General features: G+C 36.1%; 3 protein-coding genes across 3 annotated transcripts; all 3 read left to right on the top strand.

The window, feature by feature from the left end:
• Positions 1-1,047: 1,047 nt before the first annotated feature.
• LOC110410726 (Tetratricopeptide repeat (TPR)-like superfamily protein) lies at positions 1,048-4,472 on the top strand. Its single transcript, XM_021420588.1, has 3 exons — positions 1,048-1,185; positions 1,351-1,603; positions 2,632-4,472. The coding sequence occupies exons 1-3, from the start codon at positions 1,151-1,153 to the stop codon at positions 3,541-3,543; spliced, it is 1,200 nt and encodes a 399-aa protein (XP_021276263.1). The 5' UTR covers positions 1,048-1,150; the 3' UTR covers positions 3,544-4,472.
• A 1,185-nt stretch (positions 4,473-5,657) lies between these two features.
• LOC110410715 (serine/threonine-protein kinase PEPKR2-like) lies at positions 5,658-8,623 on the top strand. Its single transcript, XM_021420577.2, has 3 exons — positions 5,658-6,399; positions 6,980-7,276; positions 7,931-8,623. The coding sequence occupies exons 1-3, from the start codon at positions 5,658-5,660 to the stop codon at positions 8,296-8,298; spliced, it is 1,407 nt and encodes a 468-aa protein (XP_021276252.1). The 3' UTR covers positions 8,299-8,623.
• A 2,099-nt stretch (positions 8,624-10,722) lies between these two features.
• LOC110423494 (uncharacterized) lies at positions 10,723-13,147 on the top strand. Its single transcript, XM_021437710.1, has 2 exons — positions 10,723-11,922; positions 12,726-13,147. Exons 1-2 carry the CDS (start codon positions 10,849-10,851, stop codon positions 13,119-13,121), a joined length of 1,470 nt encoding a protein of 489 aa, XP_021293385.1. The 5' UTR covers positions 10,723-10,848; the 3' UTR covers positions 13,122-13,147.
• Positions 13,148-17,829: the final 4,682 nt, after the last annotated feature.

Genomic DNA, 17,829 nt, shown 5'->3' with positions numbered 1-17,829 from the left:
AAGTATTGCTCTAATCTTTTTTCCCATCACCTCCCAACACATTTGTTTTAGTTATTTGGAATACTACCTCTTTCTTTATTTCAAAAGAACCCCTTTACAATGTCCCCTGTATATTTTAAATTTTTTGTGATTTTTGATAACTTTGAAAGTCACATTTTGAGAGGAATGACATGAAAGTTAAAATGCTTGGGGTATTGGATATAACACTAGACTGTTGCTAAGTACTTTTGTTGTGAATCAGGGTAACATTAATCTATGGTGTAGTGGAAATTGGTTAGAAGAAAGTTAACAATAATCTCGGGTGATTAAGTTAGAATGCTGTTAAAGTATGATAAGTGGTTATAATAGTTATAAATAAAAAAAATCTTAAAATGTTATTCGAATATTTTGATATGTGCATGTTGTTTTATAATTTACAAATAAAATATTTTAGAAAGGAAATTGAATTAAAAATATATACACTTATTTTTAATTGAGTTATAAAGGGAAACAAGACATGTCAAATAAAAATACGAAAAAACTAAAATAAAAATTTACATTATTAATGGTTGTGTTAAGATCATTGAATTTTGTGTTAAGATCTTATATTTTTATTTTAGATTGAATAAGTTTTTATGATTAATGATTGATTAATTATTATTAATCAAAATATCATTTATCATTTTATATGTACATGATACTCACATGACGTTAACGTGGAAAGTAAAAAAAATTTTATGATAATGTTATCATATCAAATTAATATGTTACGTAATTATCAATTATGATATAACAACATATTACATTATTATTAATTAAAATACATTAATATATCATATTAGTGCAAAACTACATAAAATGACAAATAATATTTGAATTGGGTTAATCATTAGTTGTAAAAGTTATTTAATTCAAATTAAAACTTAAAAATTTATTAGACTTAAAATAAAAATATAACACTTATTTATAATTTTTAAAATAATTTATAAATATTATATCAAATTTGTACTTCATTACACAAAAATGAGATATGAGATAAACCCCAAAGAGAAAGTCCAACCCAACACAGCCCAAGTAGCCAGAGTAACTAACCAAAGATCTTGGCTAAGCTGTACTGTACTCGAGAAAAAAAAATTGAGGACAAGCTAAAGAGAGAGCTGTATCAATTTCAATGGCGTCGCGCTCCCTCTTTCTCAGTCTCAGACGGTAATTATCTTTACTACTATCATACTTTCCCAATTTAAAGCAAAAAAAGAGGGGAGAAATATTTTAGACTGAACCCATTACAAGTCTCCGTAGCATTCTTTAAGTTGGCGGGTCTTTTGTTTCACCAAGATTAATTCTTCAAAATTGTGAAATATATATATGTAGGAGAAGCAGCAATTGCAGTTTGTCAAGGCTGTTGTCGTCGGGCGCCGCCAGCACCGAATACGTGGACGAATATTTGAATAATTCGGAAACCGATGATCTGAAAAGCCGCATTTTTCGGCTGCGGCTTCCGAAGCGGAGCGCCACTACCGTAATCGAGAAATGGGTCGGTGAGGGCAACCGAGTTTCCATTTCTGACCTCCGCCGAATCTCTAAGGAACTGAGGAAATCCCAGCGTTTCAAGCACGCTCTCGAGGTACTCTTGCTTCTTTCTTTTCAAAGAAATTTTCCATATTTTAGTAATTAAAGTCAATTAGAGTGAAGTTGAGATTTTTATGTGCTGGGGTGGCTTTGTTTTACCCTAAAAACTGGTAGTAATACTTATTTAGTTTGATATTCCTGGATGAAATTTTTCTGTTTTATCAATTGTTACATTAGAGGTATAATGCTTGATTGGTGTAATTTATTTGAAGAATCAGTTAAATTGTTTAGGTTCCATTAGTTTGAATTGGCCAATTGGGGTTATAGTATTGGTTAGGAATGTTATCAAGTAGCGAATGGTCTAATTTAGAAAGGAATTGATTGAACGAAAATGAAAAGGATGTGTCTGTGGATAAACACAAGACGGAAGAGAGAATGTTTGGCCGTACCACAGCACTGGAGTTTCTTGTCATGTCAGCAATGAATAAGTAAATGTTGTCTTCTCTAGGTATTAAGACTTTGTCTTCTCTATTTGCAGGCTTGCTTGTGAAGTCTCTATTTACCTCTTTTGTTTTGCACTTGGTCACTTTCTCTGATCTAATGTAATGGGAGAACTTGCTTTTCACTCCCACCGTCAGCTCCAACTAAGTTAAATTGATTGATATCATATCACACTTTGTTGCTTCTGCTGTTTTTTCAGTTATAAGAGGACATATATTGAATGTTGATCATGATGGGAATTTTATAATTTGCATTACGATTAGCAAGAATTCTTTGGGAGTGTGAAATAAAAAGGTCCTACATCTTCATGTGTCTAGGCAAACTCAATCTCTTTTTCCTGTTTTCTTTGAATTTCATTATAGCTTGAGTTGCAGCTTGGAACAGCTGGGTAGTTTCTTTTCTTTTCTGTCTTTTTTGAAATAACTTTTAGTTGAACCTTTTGCGTTCAAAGAGAGGAATATCAGAAACAAAGTTTCATGTCGCATCTGTATGAAAACTTCATGCCTTACAGTTTGTAGAGCCCTTAGTTTCACAGATAGGATTGATGGTGAATTCTTTCAACTTATCAATTCAAGCTTGCAGATATCAGAATGGGTGGTTACTCATGAAGAGTACAAGTTATCAGATTCTGACTATGCAATTCGTATTGACTTGATGACAAAAGTTTTTGGTATTGATGCTGCTGAACGCTATTTTGAAGACTTGCCTCCTACTGCAAAGACTAGTGAAACCTACACTGCTCTTCTCCATTGTTATGCGGCTGCAAAATTGACTGAAAAGGCAGAAGAACTTTTTGAGAGGATAAAGGGGTTGGCCTTGTCAATCTCTGCCCTTACATACAATGAGATTATGACTCTTTACATGTCAATTGGGCAGGTGGAGAAGGTTTATTTGGTCGTGGAAGAACTGAAAAGGCATAAGGTCGCACCAGATATCTTTACTTACAATCTTTGGATAAGTTCATGTGCTGCGGCTCTGAACATTGATCAAGTTAAAAGGATTCTGGATGAAATGAGATGTGACTCTAGTTGCAATGATGGTTGGGTGAGATATATTAGCCTCGTAACTGTTTATGTTAATGCTAGCCATCTTTCAAACGCGGAGTCCAGCTCTCCTATTGAAACAGAGAAACGCATCACACAAAGGGAATGGATAACTTATGACTTCCTTGTTATGCTGTATGCTGGCTTGGGAAACAAAGATAAAATTGATCAGATATGGAAATCACTAAGAATGACCAAACAGAAAATGACAAGCAGAAATTACATATGCATTTCTTCTTCATATCTGATTCTTGGGCATTCCAAAGAAGTGGGAGAGGTTATTGATCAATGGAAGCAGTCTAACACCGCAGACTTTGATATCTCTACCTGTAATAGGATTTTGACTGCATTTACAGAAGTTGGGTTGACTGAAAAAGCCCATGACTTACATTTGCTTCTGATTCAGAAAAGCTGCAGCCCTACAAGCAAGAAAAGTTATATTGGAGTCTAATGTGGCTAGGGAAGAAAATTTGTGAGGTCACCTCCATGAAGGCTGGACTTCAGGAAGAAATCATACGCGTGCTCGAAAATCTTGTAGCCTTGCCTTGTACTTTGCAGTTCCAAGATATGGCTGACTTCGGTACTGGTGATGGGTTTTTGACACCCATTTTATGAAATGTAGGATCCATGGACTCTTAAAATTTAAACTATTTGCCTCTTGCGTAATTTATAATCAGGTGAATTGCATGCTCTCACAATAATTAATGAATGAAGAAAATGAACACCGGAGTTTTATAGCTGCTGCTTGTTTTGATCATTATGTAATGCACACGCCTTGCAGAGCCTAAGTGGCGTTTTCGTTTTTATCCCTTCATATCTAAGTACTTGCCACAGGGTCGAAGGGTTCCTAAATCAAGGAAGTAGGAGATGCAAAAGCACCTATGCTTTCCTGTCAACAAGACTTTGGGACTTTTCTTTCTTCCTTTCTCTTGAGGTGACCAAAAAAAAAAAGGTAAAGAAACGCAAAGGAGAAATAAAGACCAGATGAGGAGTGGTGGTGCCACACGAAATGGGAAAAGAAGCCAAAAGACCTTGAAAAATATTAATGCTTGATAGACGGGAAGACGTTTCTCAATTTTTAAGTCTCTTTTTTTAATCAGATATTCATAGTGTGTACATAACATACCTTGGAATGTGTTACTGTCACTCTCAGATTTCGAATAAAACCCATGAAGGTGTTGATTAGTTTAATTGGGTGATTGTATCTTATGATAAAAGACAAATAAATTCTCTTTGTATGGATATATGCTAATTAGCTTAGTAAGTTATTCGATGGTTGTGTGAAGAATCTAGTATCCAAACTTTATCTTCACTAAAGATGAAGGACGTGGGGATAAGGTGAATGTCAGAAGGTGACCATTGCAGTGCAGGGCGTGAAAGCAAAACGAAAGTCACATGCTTCTTTCTTTTTACCATTGACTGCAGCGACACGTTACTGTTAGCGACTAACGACGAGATGTTGGGTTAACAGCTAATAAAGAGGCGCGCGAGACAAAGTGCACACCGCGAAAGCAACATCCTGGCGGTTGTTTTCACGTGCTTTTCTCCCTCTTTCTCTTCCGTTGAGATAGAAAGAAAGAAGAAAATAGTATTCAAAGCATGAAACTTTCCCTTTCGATCAGACCCTCTTTTAATCCTCCTTAATACTTCAATCATTCCCTTCTTTCTCTCTGCTTTCCTCTCCATGAAGGTAAGAAGGTAAGACATTTTTGCTCCTTGAAAAAAAATAAAACTTTCTGTTTGATTCCTGAGAAAACCGTCTTTGGTTTTAAGTTCTGGTGAGTGGGGGTTTAGTCTTCTTAACTCTCAATGAACTAAAAGCCTTGTGATTGATATGTTTCGATAATTTAACTTTCTTTTTTTTTTTTCTCTTTTGTGTCTCTGGTTGGTTGGTGAGAAAGGAAATGGGAAAAAAATTCTACAGATTCTATTTCTTAAAGAAGGAATTCAAGGATGGATCTGAATTCTAAGTTGTCCAAAAACTAGCTATTCTTGTTTTCTCTGGTCTCTATTCAGAAACTAAAAAAACTGATAAAGCTCACAGCAAATAAAAGAAGCTTTTTTCACATCCCCTCCTTCCTTTGATAGTGCATGCCTTTGCTTTTTCCTCTTTTTCACATTAGTCATTTTGAAGTTCATTCTTGTTTGATTTCTTATGTTATCAGGTTGTATTTGCAAATCCAAGCGGATCAATGTTGAGAATATGTGATATGTCTGTTCATATGGGTCGAAAGAAGAAGAACAAGCGGCTTCTGGTGTCAAAGGTGTAACCTTTGGTAGATGGCTTCTTGATATTGTGTTTAGTTGATATCTAAATAGATATAATAATGGTGTCATCTGATTGATACCTTTTGTTGGAAATGCAGGATATGGTAAAAAGTTTAACTTCATGATAAAGTTGTTTTTACTTAATTGTTGCTGGAAAGCATTTAGCTGTTGTTCACTGTTAGGCTTTAGAATTTTTTTGGAGTGATGTTATTAACTTAGTAACTCCAATACCTTGCTGGGTTGCTAGTAGTTTAAACTTTTAGGAATGTTGGGAAGTAGTCTTCCTTCAAATATCTAATGGAGGCCCTGGGGAAGAAGAGAAAGGGCCCAGAAGTGTTGCCATCATGTCGCAGGTCATTTACTCCTGTAACAATTGTTTGGTCTCACTTATCATTGGAAGATTACTCGAGGCAGAAAAAGAAGTGTAAGGAAGATGAAGTTAAAGTAGCTGTTGGCTCTGCTAGGAGTGTAGTCAGAGGAATTGTCACTGCTCCACCTTGTGGGAGTGCAACTCTGGATCCACCCAATAGGGGCCTTAAGAGGAAAATTGGGTGCATTGATGCAGCAACTAGATTGGGTAGGAAAAAGAAAATTGAGCAAGATTATGATTTGGGTGCAACAATTGGATGTGGAAAGTTTGGATCCGTTGTATTGTGTCGAAGTAAAGTGAATGGTGAAGAGTTTGCATGCAAAACATTACGCAAGGGTGAAGAGCTTGTGCATCAGGAAGTGGAGATAATGCAACACCTTTCTGGTCATCCTGGTATTGTGACATTGAAGGCAGTATATGAGGATTTGAAATCCTTCTTTCTTGTGATGGAGCTCTGCTCTGGGGGACGGTTGCTGGATCAGATGGCTAAAGAGAGGCAGTATTCAGAGTATTGTGCTGCTAATATACTCAGGGAACTGGTTCTAGCTATCAAATATTGCCATGATATGGGTGTTGTTCATCGAGATATAAAGCCTGAGAATATCCTTCTCACAGCTTCTGGACAGATGAAGCTCGCAGACTTTGGATTAGCAGTGAGGATGTCAAATGGTAATTTTGTTTTTCAAGTTTATTCTGGTCTTCTGATATTCATGGATATGTTCGGGGGTCTGGACTATTTAAGCTGTTCAATTTATATTGGATGCTCAATGTTTATTTTCACTGTGAATTAGACCATCTGCTCCTTTGGTTGAGCCACTTTGAGTCCATCAGTAGATTAAGGGCAGTAAATCATGATTGATGCAATAATAACTTGTTTGATAAATCAAGCATCTAACTGCTTTGTGTTTAATCAATACTTATTGGCTTTTGAGGTTATGCTTGACATGCATGTTTTATTTGCAACTAAAATGAAATTTATAAAAATATGAAAAGAGGCCAAATGGCAGAAAGAAGACATCCAAAGTTTTACTCTAGGAAATGAAATATTTAAGATGATGCCATCAGCTGTGCCTGTGTACCATGACCCTCTTTTTAGTGAAATGAGAACACTTGATAATGCATTTTTTTTTTAAACTGAAATGTGTCGTTCCATCGATGTCTACTAGTGGTTCTTTATATTTGAATTCTCTATCACAGCGTTCAATTATGGGCAGTTAGTCTAAATGAACATTTGCTTTCTTTCTTCTAGGTCAGAGCTTGACAGGTGTGGTAGGGAGTCCTGCTTATGTTGCCCCGGAAGTTTTAATGGGCAATTATTCAGAAAAAGTTGACATCTGGAGTGCCGGTGTCCTCCTTCATGCTCTCTTGGTTAGTGTACTTCCATTCCAAGGTGATACTTTGGATTCAGTCTTTGAGGCTATTAAGAATGTCAGCCTTGATTTTGAGAATGGAGTATGGAGATCCATCTCTCAACCCGCACGGGATCTGGTCGCCCATATGATGACAAGAGATGTTTCAGCAAGGTTAACTGCTGATGAAGTATTAAGTAAGTATACTGTATTCTCAATATTTTTCTGAATTATTTAAAAATAAGATATCTAGTTACAGAAAACACCGCTGTTGGTGCTTTGAAAAATGACTCTGCCAATAATAGTTTCATTGACCAACCAACATTACTGTAAAGCACTTCATTTTCATTTTATCAGAGGCTGTTTTATGGGAAACAATCTAGTTGCATGCCACTATTCACGTTGTATCATGCATACCTGATACCTTAAACAGTGAATGCTACAGAAGCATCCATGAATTATTGCCTTCCTAAGTCAAGTTCTTGATCTCTTCTGGGCCATTAGGAAATTGGTTCTGTCTCAACTTGTTAGACCAGCTGCTCAGTTGTTCCTCCAGTCATGTTTAAGCTACATTGAAAAAATATCTGATAAATGGCATCAAACAATTTATGCAGAAGACATGAAACTGTTTGAGTCGCCACTCCAATCTGTGTTTAACCACATCGTGATCAACTATAAAATTACTAAACGCTTATAAACAAATTAGGCAATTATCTAAGAGTTTATATGCTTGTTTAGATTGTAGTTTTACCGAGAAGGAATTAAATGCCAGAGAGAGAAAAAGAAAAAATGAAATGAAATCCAACTTATGTATTTTGTCTTTTGATGCATTTGACTTTATAATTTTCCAGGGCATCCATGGATACTGTTCCATACTGAAGCAACATTGGAAATGGTTGCTTTGAAGCCAGGAATGAGAAACCATGGAAGGCTGACGTCCCAACAACTGACTATCTCACCCGGGGTAGTGTCAGAGAGAAACAAGGAAATAGCAAGTGGCTTTCTTAATGATGATTGTTTCCTCTTTTTATCATCTGATAGTTCACCTACAACAGGGTCAGAAGTGCAGGACTGCATGTTGGTTGATGCTCTCACTGTTGCAATTTCACGTGTGAGGATATCTGAACCAAAAAGAACCAGACTATGTGGCTCCACTGGTCCTGTTCAACAAGAGTGTTCTTCTAACATTAAGATCGACAACCTCTGTACAGCATTTTGAGTCCACTGTACAAAAGTGCTGACAAACATGGAAAGATAGCTCCACATGATTGAAGCTTTGATTGGATGGCAAATACTAAAGATGGTTAGAATAAGCTGACTCTTTTAATTGGTATGATGTGGATAACTTGACTTGCTGTTAAAATATGCTTTGCAGATTTCCTATGTAAATAGAAAGTGCACATTATTGGATACTGCCTATGTGTTGGATGTGCAGTTCAGTTAATCAGGGAATTTGAATGTGGAGTATCTCCACCCTGCTGCCTCCTCTTCCCCCTCTCCCCATTATGTTATCTAATTTTTCTGGTCATCAGCATTTATTGTTATTTGCTTGTGCACATGGTGAAGGTGAAGACAAAAATGCAAAGTCATATTTACATTAAGAAACCTGATGCAGGCATAACTTGCTCACGGCCTTCCCTGATGCCAGTGCTTATTGTCTCTCTAGTCAGAATTGTAAAGTTGAGATGAGTTTCTCTAGGTTGTGCTTTGTCTCTGCCACCACATCATTCTGCCATTCGAGAAGTTACAACTCCATTCTTCCATCCCCCCACCCATAGCCATAGGAGGCATTGTTTTGCTTCTCTCTTGTATAGTAGGGGTCTAGATATTCCTCATTTTCACCACACCTCATCCTGCAGGAAAAATGCTAATTGCTAAAACTGGCTAAAAATGGTATTCCTTCGTTGACATAGTAATCGAGAAAAAGTTGGAAAAATGTATCCTCTCATCAAATCTTTTAGCGGCATATAAGCAGGTCAATCCTCAATGGAGTTGTTCTACTAATAAATTGGAAGTCCCAGATCAGATATAATATGAATGCTCTGATTGCTTGTTGACTGAACCTCGTAAAAAGGAGTCAGATGAGAGCCCATAGTAACATACAAGTTTGAAATGATTTATAGGCCAAGTAACTTCAGATTTCAGTGTTCATTGGAATCTTCTCAAATTGTTTTTTCCACTTTTACGCCATTAGTTTTCTTTTTTGGGCATCTGGTCTGTAGCCGGTTATTTTAAGGGGAACTGCTTGGTTCTAATGAATATTGGAAGCTCAATTGGCAGGGGCAGAGGACTTGTCTTTATCGAATACTTTTAATGCATATTGGTAAAAGTAAGAGATCATAAATATTTTAAAAGGTCTGATAAGAAATTAAAGTTTGTTGGGAAAAGAAAGTACTAATAACTGATGATTACATTAATCTTATTTTCAGAAACCAAAGCAAAAATGAAAAAAGGCAATACAGTGACTAAGATATTTCAGTGTTATCCAGAGCCAATGTCCACTGGGAGAAAAGGGTCTTAACCAAAAAGCTAGTGGAACTAAACCCATTAAACACCAGCTAATTAGCTACTTTGTTATGGAAATATGAATTTAGATTTGGACATTGGATGCCTGATGCTTAAGTCTACATATATAAAGTGAGATTATAGTTTAACCCTCAAGTTCTACTACCTAATAGTGCTGCACCTTTTCAGAACCCTCAATTTCCATATCCTCCACTTCTTTTTCCAAATATATTAATCTCAATAACTCACCATACATTTTTTTATAAATGATTAAAAAGAGAATTTACTAATACAACTCCTTTTTTTGTACACCTTTTACTTATATATCAACCTCTATTATCCTTGTTTGTTTTCTTCAACAAATTTATCCTCTTGCCAACAATTTCTTTTATTAATGGAAGAATAACATCGTCGACAAATTAATCTACTGAAAGTATATTTTTAACGAAATGATATTATCAACACAGTATTTGAAATATTAAAAATCAGTTTGTTGTAGTGTTTTTTTTTCTCCTGAACTCACTACTTTCTTAATTTCTTCTTCACTAATCATTTCGATTTAATAATTTGGAAGCCAACTTAAAAGTAAAAAATACTGAAACTAAAGCATAGTAAGCTTTACCCACGTTACACATTAAATAAAGGAAACGTAAGATTGAAGTATGTTTCAAATTATATAGCTTTTAATCTTTTACACATCTAGGTGTATCTTGCTTCCTGCCTTAAAATCTGGATTTTAATTTGTTTTTATATCAGTTTTGATCTGTTTTTTTTTCTTTCCTTTCAGGTGAAGCTATTCTTTTTAAGTTTGTAGGTCAAAATAGATCCACTAATAACCGTCGGATGGCCATAAAGTTCATATGTGAAAAAAGAGGTCATGCGTTGGAAATGGCATGCTTTATATTTTAATTGTATATTATCTTGTCAACTTGCATCCCCACAGCACCAGAAAGTTGAGACTTTTCTGTTCAAATATGCATTAAACATGAGAATTTTCTGATATATGCTACAATTTGGGAATTCGTAAAGTTGGGTTTCCCATTGCTACTTTTATTTGTTTATTATTATAACTTAAATGTTTTTTTTTCTTAGAGAGAGAGAATATTTGAGTGAGGCATTTGGGATATGAATTGTGATAATTTGTCAGTTTCTGAGAGAGTAAGGACACCAAATTCCATTCTCCTCCAAGCCTCAAAGCATCATCTACACAGCTTCTTACAATCAATTTCCTACCTTGGCATTCCCTTTTTCTTTTTCCGTAGCCATGAACAAATCTTGTCCAGGATCAATACACAGACCTACAAGCTTCAAATACGAGCGGACCCTCTTGCCATTCTCTTTTTATTCCCCGAAACTCGCCCTTTACATCCTAGCTATTTGTGCCACCCTTTTACTTCTCTTACAAATCCGATCCCTCCATACGCCACCCATTCCCACCCTTCCCTCCCCTTCACCGTCCTGGTCTTTCTTGCAACAATGGCAAAAAGTCATCAACAAAACTTTAGCTTCACCCAACTGCACCCAGGACGTCCTGGAGTCCATGACTCAAAAGCTTCGCGATTCCGTTACGTTTCTCCCACTGAAAGACCTTCGTTTTGCAAACCAACCCCTTCCAGGCCACACATGGTTTATGAGTTCCATGTATGATACTCACGAGGAAGGTGAGGTTCAATACCAACAGTTTCCGTCTGATTCCTCCAACGGTAGGCTGCTCTGCCTGAAAGGCCGCGACACCCATGACGGCTCCTGGAACTACTATGCATTGGCATGGCCTGAAGCACTTCCTTCCAATGCTAGCCTGATGAAAGGCCTGACTTTTGTAGCTTACAATCATTACAATTATGATAACATATGGCACGGTCTGTCGGCTATGGTACCTTTCGTTGCTTGGCATAGAAAAAACAGTTGTGAAACTCCCACGAGATGGATCCTGTACCACTGGGGTGAGCTCAGGTTCAAAATGGGTACCTGGCTAATCACCCTGATGGAGGCTACATTTGGCCAGGCTCCGTACATCGAAGGGTTTAGTGGAATTGAAGATGATGATCAGCCAGTTTGCTTTGAAAAGGCTGTCGTGATGAGACACAACGAGGGAGGGATGTCAAGGGAGAGAAGAATGGAAGTTTATGATCTTATTAGGTGTAAGGCTCGCGTGTACTGTAATGTGAGCGGTGACCAGAAAAGACCAGGCATCGGGATGACCTTGCTCATGAGGACTGGACCAAGATCTTTCAGGAACGAGACAGCTGTGATTGGGATCTTTGAAAAGGAGTGCAAGAAAGTAGAGGGCTGTCAGTTAATAGTGGCTTACTCCAACAATCTCACCATTTGTGAGCAGGTTAGTATACTAGTATTTGTATTTTCTTAATTTGCCTTTGAAATGTTCTTCAAAATTTGAGTGCGTTACACATGTGAAACACATTCAAAACAGGTTATATATTGGGATACTGGGATTCATGTGGTTCCATGATTCTGTGTAATCCCACTTAAAGGAATGCCGCCATGTAAATAAGGTGATACTTAGGAATCAGATCACTGAAAATTAATTATTATTATTATTATTAATCAGGGTTTTAGAGGAGAATATTCTCCCCCACCACCCATCACCACTATCTAACCGGATTTAACTTTAGTCAACATATGCAAGATTCAATGATATGTGATACAGGAACTGCAAATCCATGTTTGGAACATCCATGGCAATCTTCTTGATTAGGTTTGGTTTTCAAAATTGATCGTATTTTACATTATGAACAAGTTAAAAAAAATTTATAAATATTTGATAAAGTAGTATCCAAACATTTAACTCATTGATTAGTATATAATTTTTTTTTTGAAAAAAGATTCGAATCCCTCTTTCTTTATTTTTTAAAAAAATTATAAAAAGATTAGTAATTAATATATTATCTTTATATAAATTTAGTTAAACTAGAGTATAATTAAATAAAAAATATTTCTTGAAATAAAAATTTTAACTAAGTGATCGATGTTATATTTGTTCGGTTGAGTTGTGTTATTATATTTGATTTAATGATACAAAGATTTGAGTACTCTAATTAGTTCAGTAGATGAACTCAAAAAATTCAGGTGCTAATTAAGAGTGCTTGACCTGCTTGGAAATTTACATGTTTGAAAATCCAGGTGAAGCTAATGAGTTTAACGGATATTTTAATATCCCCACACGGTGCCCAGTTGACCAACATGTTCCTAATGGATCGAAACAGCAGCGTGATGGAGTTCTTCCCCAAAGGATGGCTAAAGCTTGCCGGCGTAGGCCAGTACGTGTATCATTGGATGGCTAGCTGGTCCGGAATGAGGCACCGAGGCGATTGGAGAGACCCCGACGGGGAAAACTGCCCCTACTCAGAAGATGATCGTCGCTGTATGTCACTCTACAAAAGTGGCAGGATTGGACACAATGAGACCCATTTCGCTGAGTGGGCTAGAAATGTTCTAAATGATGCCAAAACAAGCAAGTCAGAAGAGGCTTCGAAACATGCACAAAATTCTATTTCCAAAACTTGTGATTGTAGTTAATTGGTCTTTTCCTTTTCATTTCTGGAAACCAGAGCCATTGAATTCTACTTAGTTTGGAGATTTCATCGTTATGTATAGAAAATGTTTGTATGACTTGGAATAATCCTGATTCATCTGCAATAACAAGAAGTTTTGTTTGATTTCAATTTCGGGTCCTGCAAGCACTCCTGGAATAAGAAAATGTCCCTAATTCTTTGGATTCTTCGCTTTAAGTCGGCCCAATTTCAACTGGGCCATTTGCCATTTCAGGTCTGATCTCAAGTGGACCTCATTATCACACTCCAAGCATTAACAGTCAGTCTCAGCTCAAGTCAGCATTGGCCCACCAAACTCCAGTTGAAATCGAGTTGAGAAGCCTAACAACAATGAAATGCCAAAATATAGAAATATCATTCATCAAGAGACCCAAAAAGTAAAGGAAAAAGTTGGAAATTTTTGTTTTTTTTTTCTACCATCATGATTCATGAGAGGAAGAGAAAGGACATTCTCGTCCATGAAACTAATCAAACGGGCCCTCCAAAAAACCCTGGACACCCTGCTAAAATAAAGCAAAATCTATGTGGATGGGCTTTGGCCACAACCAGAGAGCCTAGGCAACCTCTTTTGAGTCCAACAAAGTGGGTGGGTGTGGGGTCCTAAAAGCAATTAACAAATTGTTTTCCGATTTGAGATTTGTGCTACGACGGGAACAAAACAGGCAGACAATATTTTCTGGCGGGAACCGTCCAAAACACTTCACGAACTGCAAGTGGAGCTTTAAATAACATAAGAGCTTCTTCATAGAAATAGAAATCCCGAATGTAGGCATCGCAGCATTTCGGTGTAAATTCTAATGAAAGAGAGAAGCAAGGGGTGAAAGGCGGCCACTAGAGGAATTTTGGGTAGTGGTCAAGGCTTCAATACATCCATGTCTGGCCAGTCCCCAACAACCAAAGGGGACAAGCATGTGGGGAGAGAATGGAGGGATACGTGGCTCGATTCCCACCACCGCCTTCGATGGTTTCGCCATCACGTTCTCTCACACGCTTCAATTATGAATTGCATATCTGCCACGCGTTTTAAGTTCAATTCCTTTGCCCTCCTAGCAAAGTCATCAAATGCTTATATGCACTAATCTATTGCGTTTTACCCACATAATTCTTGTCACTGATTGCGACTATGACATAGGAATTAGATAGCTCCCATGTTTAATAAAATAAATTCATCTTTATCAACAACTTTTATCCAATGGTTCATAGATATATTAGTAAAAATTTGATTTACATATTGGTGGGATTAGTACTCAAATACAAGCTAACTTCAGGATGTGATGGTACGTGTAATTATGATATTTGAGATTTAAAAAATAAATTCTTAAATGCTTGAGTCATATAGACAGCAAGAATCCTGAAATGGGAATGTACCAAACCGTGACAGGTCAAGTCTATAAAATTTGTTTTGCACGAGGACTCATCCTCGCCCCTGCCCACTGCCAAATGCTCACCCTCCTTCCAACTCATACATACCCTTGACATTCTAAACCTTCATTATAATTTTGGAATTCAAGAATTGATGAGGAACAAATAAGTATTGAAAAAACTGTGTTGAGGGTCACAGTGGTGGCCCATCTCCACAATAAAGGAATGGATATAATTTGGTGTGATGCAATAATAAAGAATGATTGGGTGTTAAATAAGAGGAGTGATTGGTACAACTGTTGCTTTGCCTTTGATTGATCTCGTCGTGGAACTATTTAAGCCTCTTCGGGGACGCCGTGAAATCAGCCAAGTTGGATTTCGCAACATCATTGTCTATCATACATATAATGTGAACAAAAAAAAATTTCCTACACTTTTTATGTGCATACCTATATGTTTCTCATATGGTGGCACATCCCCATTATTGGAAAGAAAGAGACGAAGAACTAGTCACATGAGTATAAAAAATTAAAAAAAAAAAGCCCAAGGCAACTTATAAATGTTTAGCATTTTTTAGTATATCTTATTGCTATAATTATATATCTTTCGTACATTTTGTGTTGTAATGTCAACGTGCTTTGCCTTAGGCCTAAATTTCCTTTCTTGGGTTAAAATAAAAAGTGTTACAAGTAGTACAAGCATCTTTATATGGTCCAAAACAAGACCAGAGTTCCGAATACAGAAGCAAAAGAGGTAGATAATAAATGAATGGCTTCGCCGTAAACTAATTTAGGGTCGACAACAATATGTATCACATCACCCAAAATACTAAAGCCAAAAATGAAATAATTAAGCAATTAGTGACCTTCTCTAGTCAAATCCAAGCTCATCAAAATTAGTGGCTGTATATATTATCAACCATTAATTTCGTTGAGAGAAACCATTCGATTTTGCTATCTTTCTTTGACATGGGTTCTGGTTTTAACTTTTTAAGTTGAAATTGCTTCCTTTTCTTTCTTCTCCATTTAACCTTCTTCATATGTGCAAAAAAAGGAAAAAAAAAGAAGGGAGAATGTTTTTGCTTTCCATAAATTCAGTAAATCAGTAGTATTATTTTAGCTATATATTCAGAGCATACAAAATTACTAGTCATATCTTTCAAGTAATAAAAGAAAATTTATTGCAATGGCAGATGCATGAGATATTTTTAAGGCTTTAACTGAATCTAGGAAAACAGGGAAAAAAAAAACAAAACATGTGAGAAATTTTGACATATAAAAAGGAAAAACCCTTTTCTTAACTTATTTATTGAATATAAAAATTCAATTCATACAATATACCATATGATGAAGACAATTATATACTAGGACATGTGAAAAATTCATATTCCTTTCCATTTGACTTGTACTTTATTATCTTTACAAATTTTCAACCATATATCAATTCCTAAAGTTTTAAAGACTCGTAATTGTTAACAAGTGTTTCTCTCACACAATGCATTCTTATTAATGGATGAATAAATTAATAATCTAATAATTTTAATAATAATAAATTAATAATTTATTCCTACAACATTAATAATTATTAATAATACAATATTACTTAAGGTTATTAACGTATTATTAATAATTTAATAGTTTGTGTTTCATAAGCTTACTTAGTGATTTCTCAAAATAGATAGGGATACTTTTTCTAAAAATATTTGAACCCTTGTTCCTAAGAGATGAAACAGTTAACACAAGGGGTTTGAACATTCTTAAGAATGGTTATTCTTTGATTTAAAAATAAATCAAATGAGAAAATAATAAGACCTAAGAACAAAGGGAGAATGGTTTAACTATCCCTTCAACCAAACATACCCTAAGAGTTTTTCTTTTGTGTTTTCTTTTTTTTTTAACATGAAAGCACATAGAAGTATGACCATATATTGATTATGCTATATAGTTTCAAATTACTTTGCCATCATAGAGAAAATAGTTTAAATAGTTGAATAGAAAAAAAAATTGATGAAAAAGAATATTTGATCCCCTCCCCAAAATCCTAAAGAAATACATCAGCAAAGAATTGGACCACAAAGGAACAGTATATCATATACCATTCAAACACTATAAACAGTAAAAGACACAAGAGCAGAAATCATCTGCAGGGAAACTTTGCCAGGAACTGAAGTATTTCTCCCTTTTCTGGCTCAAAGTAGAAGAAGTGGCAGTTCCATAATGGAGCATTCCCCTTTTTTTTTTTTGACAAATTTTACATTGGTATTTTCTAACAATTACTACTTGATTTTAAACAAAAAGGAAAGGAAAAAGAAAAAGACCAATGTATGCAGGCAACGATGAAGTGCTTTTACTTAAACACTCTCAAAAGCTGCTTTAAAGCAAGCAGGCAATGCAATGGGAAAAAGCTCTAGGCCAATGGTTTGACACTTGCATCAGGGTAATTTTCTATTTTTGTTTCACACGGCAAGAACTGATGATGAACCCCCCTCAATTCAACACCAAGTTAAGTAGTAGCAGGTGTGCTAAGCTCCACTTAATTTGAAAGATAGAGACCATGCCCTCATCCACTGGAGTAATCAATCGACCCCACTCTCCTTATCTCCATCACTGTCGTGGTGGAAGCTTGTCCTTGTTGCCTACTGCCAAACTCTCTCTCTCTCTCTCTCTCTCTCTCTTTCTCGCATTCAAGTGATTTCAGTCTTGACTATGTTTCATTGTAGAAACACTGTAAATGTAATAGTATATGCGTTATGTGTGGTGGGGAAAGAAAACTTAATTAGTTTTTTACTACATAATGATTTGAGAGGTCAGAATTCAACATTTTGCCTTTCAGAGCTCCCTGAAATGTATGTTACGGAAATTAACGGATTGTGTAACTCAAAACTTAATAAGCTTTCTTTGAATAATAAAAGTAATTTCTCCTTTAACCAAAAAAAAACAAAAAGAAAAGGTAAATATTGGAAATGGTGGGCTCCAGGCTGAAGCAAAAACCAAACATATCTGCAGAACAGTGAAAAGTTCAACACTTTTTGGACTGCGATTGACTGAGGTGGGGCACAAACAAACCACCAGCCTTGTGTAAAGGGGAACTTCTCATAAATCCAGCGAGCCATTCCAGATGCATGGTGGTGGACATGCTTATCATTTCTCACAGTAAATTCCGTAATATATATAAAGTTTTGCAGCAGGAAAATAATCATATCCCATTCATCGAATGGACCACCAGTCAGGCCACAGTGAATTGAATTTTAATCTCCCAATTGAGGGGACAGACACTTCGTGCCCACTGCCACGGGGTCCATGTATGCTGAA

Source organism: Theobroma umbraticum, unplaced genomic scaffold (assembly GCF_002168275.2).
Source record: "Theobroma umbraticum cultivar Fairchild unplaced genomic scaffold, ASM216827v3 scaffold_30.0, whole genome shotgun sequence".
In the NCBI taxonomy this organism is placed as follows: domain Eukaryota; kingdom Viridiplantae; phylum Streptophyta; class Magnoliopsida; order Malvales; family Malvaceae; genus Theobroma; species Theobroma umbraticum.
Note: the sequence above shows the minus strand (reverse complement) of the source record. Positions and strands in the feature narration are given on the sequence as shown.